This window comes from Colobus angolensis, unplaced genomic scaffold, assembly GCF_000951035.1.
Source record: "Colobus angolensis palliatus isolate OR3802 unplaced genomic scaffold, Cang.pa_1.0 Scaffold14, whole genome shotgun sequence".
Classification (NCBI taxonomy): domain Eukaryota; kingdom Metazoa; phylum Chordata; class Mammalia; order Primates; family Cercopithecidae; genus Colobus; species Colobus angolensis.
In genome coordinates, this window is record NW_012114488.1 from 21,768,687 (window position 1) to 21,782,691 (window position 14,005).

A 14,005-nucleotide genomic window follows, 5' to 3' on the forward strand; every position below is an offset into this window, starting at 1 on the left:
CTGTCTCCTTTTTTTTTTTTTCTTTTTTTTATTGAGATGGAGTCTCACTCTGTTGCCCAGGCTGGAGTGCAGTGACTCAATCTCCATCTTCTGGATTCAAGTGATTATCCTGCCTCAGTCTCCAAGTAGCTGGGATTACAAGTGTGTGCCACCATGCCTGGCTAATTTTGTAGCAAATTTTTAGCAGAGATGGGGTTTCACCATGTTGGCCAGGCTGGTCTCGAACTCCTGACCTCCAGTGATCCACCCACCTCAGCCTCCCAAAGTGCTGGGATTCACTGCCTCTTTTGCTTTTGTTTTCTCTCAGCTTTGATTATCAGGATGGACCTAAGTTCCACATGTGAAGCCCTCCCATACAATTATTTTCCTGTGGTTCAACCCAGCCTAAACGTGCCACTGAAGAGTTCCAGACAGAGCAGGCAGTTGCCCTTTATAACTCTCTTTTCTATGGGCTATCGCCCATCATAACTTTATGAAACTGCTTTCAGTGTTACCAAATAATTATCCAGTAAACCTAATGGTCTTTCCCTCCTTCTCAGTACCTTGACCTTTCTTTAGTATTTAACTCAAAAACTCTTTATTGACATTCTATCTCCTTGCTTTGAAAAAGATGCTTTGATTTGTTTCCACTTTGATGAATTTTTCATCATTGTTTTCTTCAGTGGTTCTTTTTCTTCCCTGTATTAGTTAGGCTTTGCTCCATCACAACTATTTAATTAGCTCATGAGTCTAAAGGTTACCACTTCGGGATAGTATCTACTGATCTTATCTGGGCTTGCTCAGTCAGCTGGTGAGTCAGCTGAGCCAGTAGGACATCTCTTCACATAGTCTCACATCCTCCTGGAGCTTAGCTTCGGATTTTTACGGCAGTTGCAGAACTCCAAGAGAACTAAGGAAGAAAACTCCAATGTGCAAGTGCTTTTTAAGTCTCCAATTCTGTCGCATTTGCAACTGTCCCATTGGCCAAAGCAAGTGATTTGGCAAAGCCAAGAATGAATGTGGGAGGAGACTACCCCAAGAATGCAGATGCCAGGAAGCACAAACAGATGGGACAATTACTGCAACTTATACACCACTTCTTCATCTAAACTATAGCTACTTAAATCTAAAGATTTGATCTTCGCCTCATTGTTCCTGTTAGACTCTCACCGTTTGGTTCTTAGAATCCTTGTGAAGTCTAAAATATTCTGCAGTTCTTATATTACTGTGACATCTACAACACCTTGGTGTGAATGACTTCAAAATCAATTCTTACAGAATAAAGTTGGCTCTTTGCCTTGCCTTTTGTGTTTCTAAATTTCCTTTGGACATTTTCACTGAGATGTTCTACTAGGGCTTCAAATTCCACATGAACTAAAATTGAATGTATTATCTTCCTCTCTGTTTCAGTCATTCCCTTCTTGTCTGCTTCAATAAAAATTACCATATGAAACATGTCTTTATCTTAATGTTTCACCTGGTCCCAAGTTACATTTTTTGTTGTTCTGAGACAGGGTCTTGCTCTTTCACCTAGGCTGTAGTGCAGTGGTATGATGCCAGCTCACGGTAGCCTTGACCTCTCAGCTCAAGGGATCCTCCCACCCCAGCCTCCTTAGTAGCTGGGATTTCAGGTGAGCGCCACTAGGCCCAGGTAATTTTTGTATTTTTTGTAGCGATGAGGTCTCGCCATGTTGCTCAGGCTGGTCTCAAACTCCTGGGCTCAAGTGGTCTTCCCACCACAGCCTCCAAAAGTACTGAGATCACAGGCATGAGCCATTGAGCTGAGCCCCCAATGTACATATTTTTTATGTTAGTCTCTTTTTTCTCTCCTCTTCTACATCTAATTTGTAGTTTTACTTCTACTATTTACCAAATAAGAATACATTAATTTATTTAAATTTTAGCTTTAATTTCCCTACCCTAAAAACAGTGATAAGAAAATTTGCCTTGCAGAGCTATTAGAAGGATTAAATTAGTTTTGTATGCTTAGCACATTGAATGTTTTCAAAAATGTCATTTTCTTCCCCTTAAGTCTTCTTGATTCTTCATTCTTGGGATTGTTCACATCCCTACACTTCTTTTTTTTTTTTTTTTTAACAGTACCACAAATTAAAATTAAGCCCTTATAATCTCATGCCACGGACCTTTGAAATAATTTCTCAATACTTCTATAACTAGCTTATCTCTTCTCTAATCCATTCCTACCTCCTCATGGTCTTTTCAAAGCCCTGCTTTCTATCTATTTCTATTTCGCATTAGATAAAACCCACTCTTTAAACTATCATACATGCTCTTTTCCAAAACTTGTTCCTGGCTATTTTTCCAGATTTGCTTCCCATTGCTCTTCTCCATGAATGCTTCAACTAAACTCTACAACTTGCCATTCCCTGAATACACTTTTACTTTCCCTCCTGTATATTATATTATTCAAGGAGTTGTATTGAATTGTTCATCTCTCTAAGCTTTTAGAAATTCAGTTCGGTAAGCATTGAGTAAAACTAAATAAGACAGTCTTTCTGCTTCAGGAAATTTACAATCTCAGGAGAAAACAGATAGTCTCACTTTCTGAGATTATAAATTCTCTGGGGCACAAACAGTCTTGCATAGTTTCCCAGGCAATCAAAGACTTTTCAGCCTCATAAGACAGAATTTTTATAGCTAGCTGTTATATGATAAAAGTACAGGCTCTGAGAGCAAGCAGATAAATCTCACTTCCATCATTTACTAGTTGTGTAGACTTAAGCAGTTTACTTAAACTCTTTCAGCTTCAGTCTCCTCATCTGCAAATGGGGGTAATAAAAGCATTTGTCTCATAGAATTATGATATAAGACAATGCAAGTGAAGTTATTTGTATGGTAGGTAACATGATGGCAAGCTCTCAGTAGATGTCAGTTGTCAGTGACCATTGCTCTACTAACAATAAATACAGTATCATGAGAAAACAAAACAAATTATGAATTCTTTCCATGAAGCTTAGAAAACTTTTAGGAAAAGGGTCATATGAGCTGAACCCTGAAAGGAAGGTATGATTTCCCCCAAATCAGGACTGATCTCTTCTATTTCTGCACTCATTCTTCCAACTATTTGTGTCTTCATTCATGAGTTGAACATTGTTTTTTATGTGCATACTACATGGCAGACAGTTTGTGATACTCACGGCATTTATCAGTATCTGTCTATGCTAACTGAGGAAATGAGAATTAGCTCTTGACATCCTGGACCCAGACTGGCACTTACGGCTGGACCTTGCTGTCTTCTGTTGAATGTAAACAATCTTACAAAACATCAACTTCAGACAAGGCCACGCCATGACTATGATGGATTGAGACAAAAACAAGATCAGATCACTCCATAATCAAGTTCAACACCCACAAAAACATGGATATTGTCCATCCTAAAAAATGACCAAACATCTACTTATCTTGGCTAACCTGAGTGACTGATGCTTCTTGACCAACTCTAACTTTATTCCCAAACTAGTCTTCCATCTTTCTCAATAAGATTTATTAAATACCTAATTATACAGTTATTCCCATTTCTTAACAGTATCCAAAACAAAGCAATGCCTGCTTCCTTAAAATCTCCCCAAAGTCACATGCCCAGATCTAATAGTGGGTCCTACCTAACACCTTCTTACTGAGGCGCTCTACTCTTCTCCATGCGTGTGTTCTCCTTCCCTGCAATGAATAATAAAACACGACAGCTGTGTTCCTGACGCACTTTTGACACAGGGCATTGTCACAACATTCTTGGCTTGCTAATCTTACCTGCTGAAACTGTAAAATTCTCTGGAGAATAGCATTGTCTTATCAATTTTCATGTCTCCCACTATACAAAAACAACGTCTTTAATAGAGTAAATACACACAAAAAGTTTGTTGAATGGATAACTGAATCTCATAGAAACTATTTTCTTCAATGACCAGAAATGGTAAAAAGACACTGGAGAAAGTGTCCTGAATCCTGTTTCTCAGATGTGCAACTGGGAGTATCCAGAAATTACGCTCTAGCAGTGACTTTGCAGGCAGCACAATGCTGGAAGTTGTAGGGTGGCGTCTTGGTATGTCAGAATTAATCATTATTCAGAAATGGCAAAAAGATATATGTGAGATCAAACTAGCATTACAGTTACCTTATATCTATCAACAATACTGGCCTTTTAGAGGAACCTTAAAATGGGATTCTTCTGAATCATCCAAATCATGCTGCCAATGTGGTATGCAACATTTGTGTTAACAGGAATATTTACTGTGAAATAGTATTCTAAATGCCTTTCAAGTAAGATACCTAGTATAAAGTTCAAAAGTTCCTATTAATTTATTGAATTGCATTTTTATTTTACCCATAAAAAGGCACAGAAATCATGAAAAAAGTATTTGATTGAGAATTTAGTCTGAATTTAAAGGCACTATAAAACGTGCCATCTGAATATTAAAAAGACATTAAAAAATTAAAGAATCTGACATGCAATCAACTCAATTGGTAAATGGAAAAATATTCAACTAAAAATCGTTGTAGAAAAAAATGGCATCATGACAGAAAGATATTTATTACACAAGGGACAGTCTATGACAGTATCTGAATTTAGCCAAATAAGCAGAAAAGTAGGTGATCCAGAGTATATGATCTACATTTGCATCTACGCATTTTAGCAAATTTCTTCTGTTACATTAATCTTCAAGGGAACAGCCATATAAACTAATACTAAAGTTTCAGTCTTTAGGAAAATAGCTGTAAGGAACCCTGCAATATCATTAAAACTGCTATTAATCTGTATAACTACCTTCCCTAGGGAAACTGGCTCAATCCTTTCAATGCTAAGAAGAGCTAAGAACCCATATTTAAAATGGGAGTCAGAGAATGCTGCAGAGAAATTAGTAGTTAATTAGTGAGAAAACTAGTAAAAAAAAGATAAAATTATTTTTTGGTAATGTTAGAATATACAGTAAAAACTATTAATATTCAGTAAAGAGTCAGGCTTTCAGCTTACATAAGCTGAAAAATATTTCATATACATAATAATTAGAAATTATGTATATTGAGCATAAAAACTGAAATTACAAGTCTGGCCCCACAACATTAATTCTGTAAATTGGATTTAGATTTGCTGTCCATTTAAAAGCTCTGGCCGGTAAATCCTCTACTTTAAATATAACCATAGTATGGTTTAATATGTGTATATGTGATTTTTAGATGCCATGTCAATGAGATTTACAGTCTGTTCCTGACTTGATATTCAGTCTACATTACAAAGAATATTTGAATTGGTCTATGACCCTTAAGTATTTTCTCCCCGGGGTGGATTACAGCAACTAGTTTCTGAGAACCTGGGAATTATGCTTTTATGACTGTGAGTCTAACCAAAAATTAAGGCGTGAGCAATTTCATTGAGAAACGAATAAAAAATATGCCTTTAATGTAGAATTTTCTGGTAGGTAAAAATGCAATTCAGAGGGAACAATTAAAGAAGAGGTGGCTCTGTGGGCTGCTCTTTAAAAGACCTGAGATTTGTAGATAAGCAATCATTCATTTAGTTATTCATCTACCCAATCAGTGCTTACTATTCTTAGGTATCACACTAAGCTCTGGGAGGAGCAATTGCTCACCTTTCCACTACTCACATCCATAGTTTATAGCACTGCAGAAAACAAATTAACAGTAATGACAAAGGGTGCTAACAACTCTAGGCAGGAACACCTAATGTAGTCTGGTATGTCAGGAAAGGCTTGGGGAGGAAGGGTAAGTTAAGCTGGTCAGGAAAAAAAAGAGGAAGGAGAGGGTTACAGGCAGAGAGAATAGCCCATCTGAAGACCAAGGCTGCAGGTGAGGGAGGGAGCAGAACTCAAGAAAGATACTCAATGTGCAGGACATCTGTTATAGGGAAAGAATATTGTGAGCTCAGACTAGAATGGGGGTGTAAAGTATGATCCATTTAGACAGAAGTAAAAGAGGAGCTGCCAACTAAATGAAACATAATATTTATTAAACCTTACTGTGTGTCAGGTTCTCTACAGTGCACCCTTTCTGCACAGTCTCATTTATATCACATAACGATCCTATAAGATAGGTGTCACTGTGATTCCTATTTAACAGATGAGAAACTGAGGCAGAGGTGTCAAGTAATTTGCTCAGACTCACACAGCTAAGACATTAGAGAGTCAAATTCAAATCTAGATCATCTGAGCCTTTATTTTATGTTCTTAGGCATAACATAGGCTAGGTCAAAAAGGGTAACCAGCATTATATTTCGGTAAAACTCTATACCACTAATGTTTGGACCTAGTTGAAACATTCAGCAGAAGAACCCAAAGACTGCTCTGATTTATATTGTCCATATAGATTCTCACGGTTGTATTGATCATTAAAAAGTCTGAAGGGAACTTTCTGAGCTGCAACAAGAATTAATTGAGGCAAAGTTTTGTTTGTTTTTCCTCTTTTGATAGCCTCAAGAGCTACCTTAACAAGAGCAATGAAAGTACACAGCATGTATAGTAGCCGCTAGCAGAATTTAGTCCTGCTTTACTGTATAGAAGGTTGTGTCTACTTTGACAGTGTCAGTTTGGTGAGATTCTTGACTTCTATTCATCAAAAAGCAACACCAGGATGTATCTGCAGAGACAAACCATGGATTTAAATTAATTCATTTGAAAAAAAAGTAAGCCAATTTGAATCCAATAGAACATTTTCTTCTCAAAGAATAAATCTGATCAAGCTAAAATTTGGGTTCTAATCTTTAAGACTGGAGCTCAGTAGTTAATGATTTATTTCACTCACATAACATTTTTTCCATTGTTAGTAATTTGTAGAAAACCTGAAAAGCAAAACTAATCAATACTTTTACTAAAAAGAGTGTTTCTGAATGACATATTGCAATTGGAACTTTTAAAGTATTATCCATGTTGCTACTTTTCCTAGAAAAGACTCCTAACTCATTTTAATGATGCCATACTATGTCACCTCATTGGTTCTCAAAGGTACTTTGAGATGCACATAATCAAGTTTTACTGCTATTAATTACTTTACACAGCTATTAATTAAACTTCAGCTGGGATTTTAACATAGTTGAATTGGTTGCTCTTTTCTTCACATCTATGATTTTGCTATTATTTTTATAAAATATATTTTAACTTAGTAGTTAATTATTATTTTCTTAAAAATAGTGGCAATTTATGCAAAAATTTATTATATAACAAACTGAGTTAGAGTGATATTAACATAAACAGTACAATTATATTAACATGAAAAGTCATATAATATTATACCTGAGATGAAATTTTTTGATAAATTATTTTAAAAACTTATTTGTCATAGTCTTATTTTACATCATCATAAATAACATATGATGAAAAATAACTCAAAGGATGGGGACAGTAATGCTAATTAATCTCATGGCATTTAAATATGCTTTTGGTTGACTTAAATGATTTGTGCTAAAATTTTTATCTTGATTCATCCAAAACACTTGATAGACAACCATAGTTGGATATTTACAGTATATTTATAATGTATTTTACTTATTATTTATATATATAAATCTCTTCTTATTTAGTTTCTAAAATTATAGTAAGTATACTTTGTCTTAGAGGAGAGAACCCAGAAATGCCAGGCATTCTTTTCAGGCATTTGTTACTAGGTATTATTTTCATTTTGACACATGGGCATTTAGTCTTCCTTGAAAACTTACAGAAAGGGAACACAATAAATGATCTAGATAAACAACAATTGTGGAACTGATTGCACACAGGTGATTTTTAATGATTCAAACTTCTTAAAGTAGATAACATCTATATGTCAAGTGGATTGTGAATATTCTGATGACTTTTAAAACGTATTAAGGGTAGTGTTAATTTTTAAACCACATTGTTTCTATACCTATAATTAAGTTAAGATTCAAAAGCTGGTCTCATATCCCAGCGGAGAAAGAAATCTGTTGACATTTAAGTTGAAAATGATTAGAAACACTATGTATAATTTGTATTCAATAATTATCAAATTCCACAGTATTCAAATGACAAAATAGCAAAGCCTCACTCTATTTTAAAACAGTGATATAAGAATCTTTCCAAGAATATACCACTTTATTTTGCCATGCTGCTTTCTTCAAGCCCGACAATGGCAATCATCATAGGTTAGATAAAATCTTCAAGGAACTCTAGGCTGACACACTAAAGAGGAATGCAAGTAGGAAAATATTGCCTAAATACAAGGAGGAAAATCCTACTACTTTTATACTTCAGAACATTCTAACATTTGTATCCCATAATTATAAACTACCAACAAAACTACAAGTTACAAATATTTATTATTGCTTTCTTTTTCAAGGAAGCCACCGAAATGATGAATAGATGCGAAATTGGAAATTAACTACCTTTCACGGTAATAACAGGAGAAGAAAAACTTTCTACAAAATCCAGTACTTCGCCTCTTCCCCTGCTAAAGGGCTAACAAGAGATACAAAGACACCATTGTAGGTCAGTATGGGTGGCTCCTCTAGCCCTCCTACCCACGAAGGTATGCCATCCTCAAATTTAGGAGGCAGAAATAAACTTCATGACCTTTATTGTTTCACATATAAGTGTGGAAATATTTCTTAACATACAGCCGAATTTTATATATAAACAAAGCAAATACTAATTCCTCTGACTTTGCTGAGTCATTCACTTAGCACAATACTAGGCCTATAGAATGGACTTAAGACAAAATTATTGATTCACAAGTAAGAATATACATAAGAATATGACCTAGAAAAATGTGGAGCTTAATAAACAATAAACTTTAGATATCATTCTAGTGATCTAATTTTCTTAATAGAACCTTCATTTATGTCTTTGAGAAGCGTATGGAGTCAGAAGTTCAGCAGCACATTTCATTGTTGTTATCATAACTGAAACTTAACATCCAAAGGGGAGTCAAATCAGTTATCTCAACTGCTGCCCTTGGCTTGCGTGGTCAAGTTGGCAAAGCAGAAATCATCAGTGGCTGGCTTATGTGGTTATGTCCACCCTATTCCCCTCCTACCAATCCCCTTTCTGGGAGATTAAACTGATTTCATCTCTGATTAGTTCAATTGAACACAAAAGTATGTTAGAGAACACCTAAGGTACACTTAAACAATTAAGCAAACAACTGTTCATTTTGGTTTTTTTGTTTTTGTTTTTGTTTTTTGGTGCGGGGGGATTCGAGATAGGGTCTTGCTCTGTCACCCAGGCTGGAGTGCAGTGGCACAACCATAGCTCTCTGCAGCCTCAACCTCCCAGGTTCAAGCAATCTTCCTGCCCCAGTCTCACTCTCTCGAGTAGCTGGGACTACAGGTTTGTGCCACCATGCCTAGTTAATTTTTTAATTTTTTGTAGAGACTGGGTCTCACTATGTTGCTCAGTCTGGTCTTGAACTCCTGGACTCAGGTGATCCTCCTTAGGCAAAAAAACTTTTTAAACTCTTTGCAGATAAATGATGCTGCGTGTAATATTGTTGCTGATCATTTTGCTTTTTATCAATATTTTGTAATACTTGAATTTTTTATAATTAAAGCAATGAAATTTAAAGCCATGACTTTTGGTTCTAATATTTATATGTTATTTCCACATGATTATTTTTATGTGAACTTTGTATCTTTAAAAACACCATGAATAAAATACTAAAGAAAGTTCTGATTAATAAGACCTTAAGGATAAGGTTTTCGAGGGATTTCACATCGAAGATGTTGAAGGAAAAGACTCATCTCTAAAATGAGCTAGGAATAAATTCAAGTTGAAGATAAGATAAATTCAATGATTCTTCATAAAGACAAAATAAATCTTCAAGAATCGGTTTACTGTATCACTTAGTGTAAGATATTCAGTAAAGGTGAAAAGCATTTCTAAGTGGAGTTAAGAATTAGTAAATTAGACTTTTTAAACAACAGTTTGTTTTTCAACATCTCTACTTCCAAGTATAAAGAAAACAAATAAACAAACTGCAAACTAAAGCCTTAAACTAATTTTCCCTGGCACCAATAACTCCAGAAGTATTTGTAGTTTTTTCTTACAGATCCAAGCCAAGAATAAAGACATAAAAACACAAATACTAACATATGTTGCATTAAACTGGTCTAATTAGGAATTAGACGACAGCTTTCATTGGTTTCCCATTGCCTACTCATCCCATACATGTGGATATAAACAATAATGCTTCTTTAAGTCTATTTACTGAGCTCATGATTTTTAAAAATTACATTAATTTGCACATTCATGAGAAAAAAATACACTTTTGAAAAAATTCACTGAAGAAAAATATTAAAATAAGGTGTTTATGTATAATATTTCAAGTGTTAAAGTACTGTGTGAGCCACTTGGACACGCTCACGCAGAAGGCTATTCAGTAAAAATCGCTTCTATTTGAGATGGAGGGGAATTCTAGACGCTACAGCTACTTGCACTAGGAGTATTGAAGCAATTTTGCCTTCTGGTGACAAGAAACTTCAGAAGTAAGCTAGGTTCACAGGTGAAGACCGTGGTGTGCACTTAAAAGAAAAGAAGTAGCCTGTTCCAGCCAGGCAGAGTATCAGCATCTTTTGGGCATGATGTTTTTATTCCAGTGATGTGAAGATCCCGAGGAAAGCTAACTACAGAGATCTAGAATGGTAGTGACAAGTAGGAATGCTGCTGAGAACCAATTCCAAGAGGAAAGGTCAAGGTAATGTGCAGAGGGAAAAAATATTATTGGCTACAAGTGGCCCTGAGAATCAAAAATAGCCATAATAATTTAGTTGCTTTATTTTGTGTTTGTAGGCAAAGAAAATCTAAATTAATAAGAACACTGCTCTTAAGCCTTTTACCCAGAATATGATACCTTCGGATTGCTTGACTTGTTTCAGTCAATTTGCTTTCCTCAGCATTTCTAATACAGTCAAGCATGAATGTAACTGAACCACTACATATGAACATAAGAGCTCCTGTTTCCAGATAGTCAGGAAATCCACTGGTCTTGGCAACCCCAGGGAGTTGCAGATGAGGAAATTGAGGTCCTAAGTAGTTATATGAGTTGAATATATTTAAAACTAACAGATTATGAATTCAAGGCATGAAACATTAATATATTATTATTATTCTATACATGTTATGCCAAATATAAAATATGCATAATGCCATATAGGACATAGAAATCATATAGTAGTGAAAACACATAAATGCACATAAGTGTATCCAATGTATAAAGATTTTCCTGTAGATTATAACAGAAAGCAAATGTTCACACAGGTGATCTTCCCACTTGATAACTGATCAATTCCATTCATCAAAAGTATATTTCAATTCCTTTCTATTTAAGCATAAATTAAGACACTTCTAAACATTTATAGGCTCTTGGTGTTGAAAAGAATCTCAAAAATCAAAAATCATCCAGCCTGCCTTCATATGTGACGCATGAGTTTGGAAAGTAGCAACAATGCTCTATGGCTATTTATTATTGTTTTATTCCCTGGGCCAGTAAGGGATTGTCACATAAAAGTAAGAAACACTTACATGAGAACATAAGAGAATCTCCAATGGTTTCCCTATTAAGAAACCATTCTATAAAATGAGTCCATTTTCTGAGAGACATTCCCAGTCTAAGGTTTCACTGGATCCAAGCAGCAATGAGATCAGGACCAATAAGAGTCTCCATTTGCTTTCCAACCCACCAGACCCCAAGTATACATTGTCAAGACTATGCTTTATTCACTTTGTGTTCAGTCACCACTAGAATAACCTCCTTTACCCTCCCCAACTCAGTCCACTACTGTGTATGCCTGGCACTTGCAGGGGTGGTAGGTGGATGGATGGATGGGTGGATGGATGGGTAGATGGATGGATGGATGGATGGATGGATGGATGGATGGATGGATGGATGAGTGAATAAGTATGTAAAAACTTTCCTCTTTTGTTCAACTATAATTTATATTTCATTCAAATACCACGATAAAGTCTTTATCTCCTCTTCTAAGGAGATGTTGTCATTTTTCCTATCAAAACTTAGTAAATGTCTGTAGCTGGCCAGTTTCTAATCATAATAAAAACAAAAAGATATCATAAATTGGGTAGCATATCTCAGGACCTGGGAATTTAAAAAAAAAAGTCTATATCATGATTTCACTGAGAACATTAGTATCTTCTAAGTGTTATCTTCTACGTTAGCCCTGTGCATTCCCATCAGAATGAAAGGGATTAGGATGAGAGCTAGGGCTAGAGTTGATATATTACCCTGGAATGTTTCTAAAGTTTTTTTAAGAAAAGGATCTGAAGTTTAGATTTGAGAGCATCCTTAAGGGAAGTCCTATAATTTACCTTCAAACAAAATGCAATTTTGTTGTTAAAGTGAGGCACGAGTTATTTCACAGCCAAAAAGAAGGTAGGAGTATTAAACACATCGTTTGTTTAATGTTGAAAATACACCCTGGGCCTGTGGGTGTACATACTGTAATTGAAGTCATCTCAACAACAATTACCCGCCAGTTTCACTCTCACTCAGCGGGGGAGATGTGTTTCAATTAGTGGTTTCTTGCCAGTACTTCCTCATACTTTCCTCATACTCTTTGGGCATTAGGGGGTTGTGCAGAAGTAGAAAGGAAAGCTCATTACCCAGCCCTCAGACAGTTCAGAAATTAAATAGAAGTTTGTACTACTCACGGCTCTGCCTGTAGGCTTCTGTCCTCAGCCACGTAGTTAGAAGGAATATAGCCCTGTAGTTGCTGACTGGAGCCATCTCGCCTTTTCTCCAAGTGTCTGGCAAACCACCAGCCCTCATGCGAAGTGTCCAGAACTTGAAGTTTGTCACCTGCCCGGAAGCTCAGATCCTCAGCAGTCCGAGCCTGGTAATCAAACAAAGCCACAAAGTAGTGGCCATGCCTCTGTGACTGGGGAGAGCAATGCGCCCCTGGATTTTCAATCACCGTTGACTTGTCTGCCTCCGTCGACAAGCAGGGGAGATAGGGTTCTAGGTACTCCCAGAGCCTCTGACAGATGTTGCTCATTGTGCCTTGGTGGGGAGAAGAGGAGCAGGGCTTCTCCCTCTCCCCTTAGTCTCTGCGATCCACCTTCTCTTCCTTCACCAGGCAACTTTGAAGTCAGCACCAACTCACCATACTTTGGAGAGTATGCAAAGTCCCACTTCAAATCAGTCCAGCAGCTGGGTTGCAGCAAGTCCTACCTGGAGAGACTTACCGGCTTGCTTTCTGTGGCCGGAGCTGCTACTCCCAAGCAAAACTGAGCAGGAGCTGGGCAGCTGCTCAGTAGGAAGGTGTCTTTTCTTCGTATCTGCTGAAGAATCCCACAACAAAAATGAAATAAAATTAAAAGGGCTTTATTTAGACAAATATCTGAGAACAGAATGGTGCCATCTTGCCTTTTGTCCCAATAAAAAGTTAGCAAGAGGAAGCTACTAACCCCTGGTAAAACCTCCACAGCTTGCTGTCGCCAGGAGCTCTCCCCCTGTTTCAAGTCTGCTCCTGTCTTTGGACCAGTCCGGATCTGGACGGCTCTCTCCTTTTTGCTAATGAATAACCAACCAGCAGAGGTTGTTGCCTTTAACATTCTGAGCTATGAACAGACTGTAATAATTTCCCCTTACTTCCTGGTTTCTTTCTGTGATCTAAATGGGATTCTGACTTCTTTACCCCTCCCATCTCCCACACCCAAGATAGACCAGATCCTTTACCAAACTGTTAAAGCAGCCACCACAATCTATATTCCTTTTGTTTCATCCTGGAGAAACAGGCTAGCCCAGGTAGCTTTTTGTCTTCCTGTGTTCCCAACACTGAAATTCACGGCACAGACTTTTTTCCCCCACAAATAGGAGTAGAATTGTTTTGCCACCACTAGGGGAAATTTAAAACGGCAAATTATTTAGGTATTTCTTGTTAGACACAGAGCAATTGAAAAGAACCATCAAGTCACTCCCTTTTCTCATTACCAAGAATAGATTTTAATAGCTTCAAAGAATAGTCACAGTCTGGAAAAGTAAGAAAGCAGCTGACTAAAACGCTGAGAACCCAAAACGTTGCTTTTTCCCA

The 14,005-nt window shown here is 36.7% G+C and overlaps 1 protein-coding gene across 2 annotated transcripts in view; it reads right to left on the reverse strand.

Annotated features, from left to right (window-relative positions):
* The window catches only part of FRK (fyn-related Src family tyrosine kinase), a 115,314-nt gene extending 101,780 nt beyond the window's left edge, over positions 1 to 13,534 (reverse strand). The window contains exons 1-2 of one of the 2 annotated variants that reach the window (XM_011935041.1): positions 13,380 to 13,529; positions 12,624 to 13,253 (exon numbers count right to left, since the gene is read on the reverse strand). In XM_011935041.1, coding sequence (XP_011790431.1) covers positions 12,624 to 12,967 — 344 coding nt within the window. In that variant the 5' untranslated portion in view covers positions 12,968 to 13,253; positions 13,380 to 13,529. Of the gene's footprint in view, positions 1 to 12,623 lie in introns of both variants that reach the window. The other variant, XM_011935040.1, reaches the window with a different exon arrangement.
* Between the last annotated feature and the right edge of the window lie 471 nt (positions 13,535 to 14,005).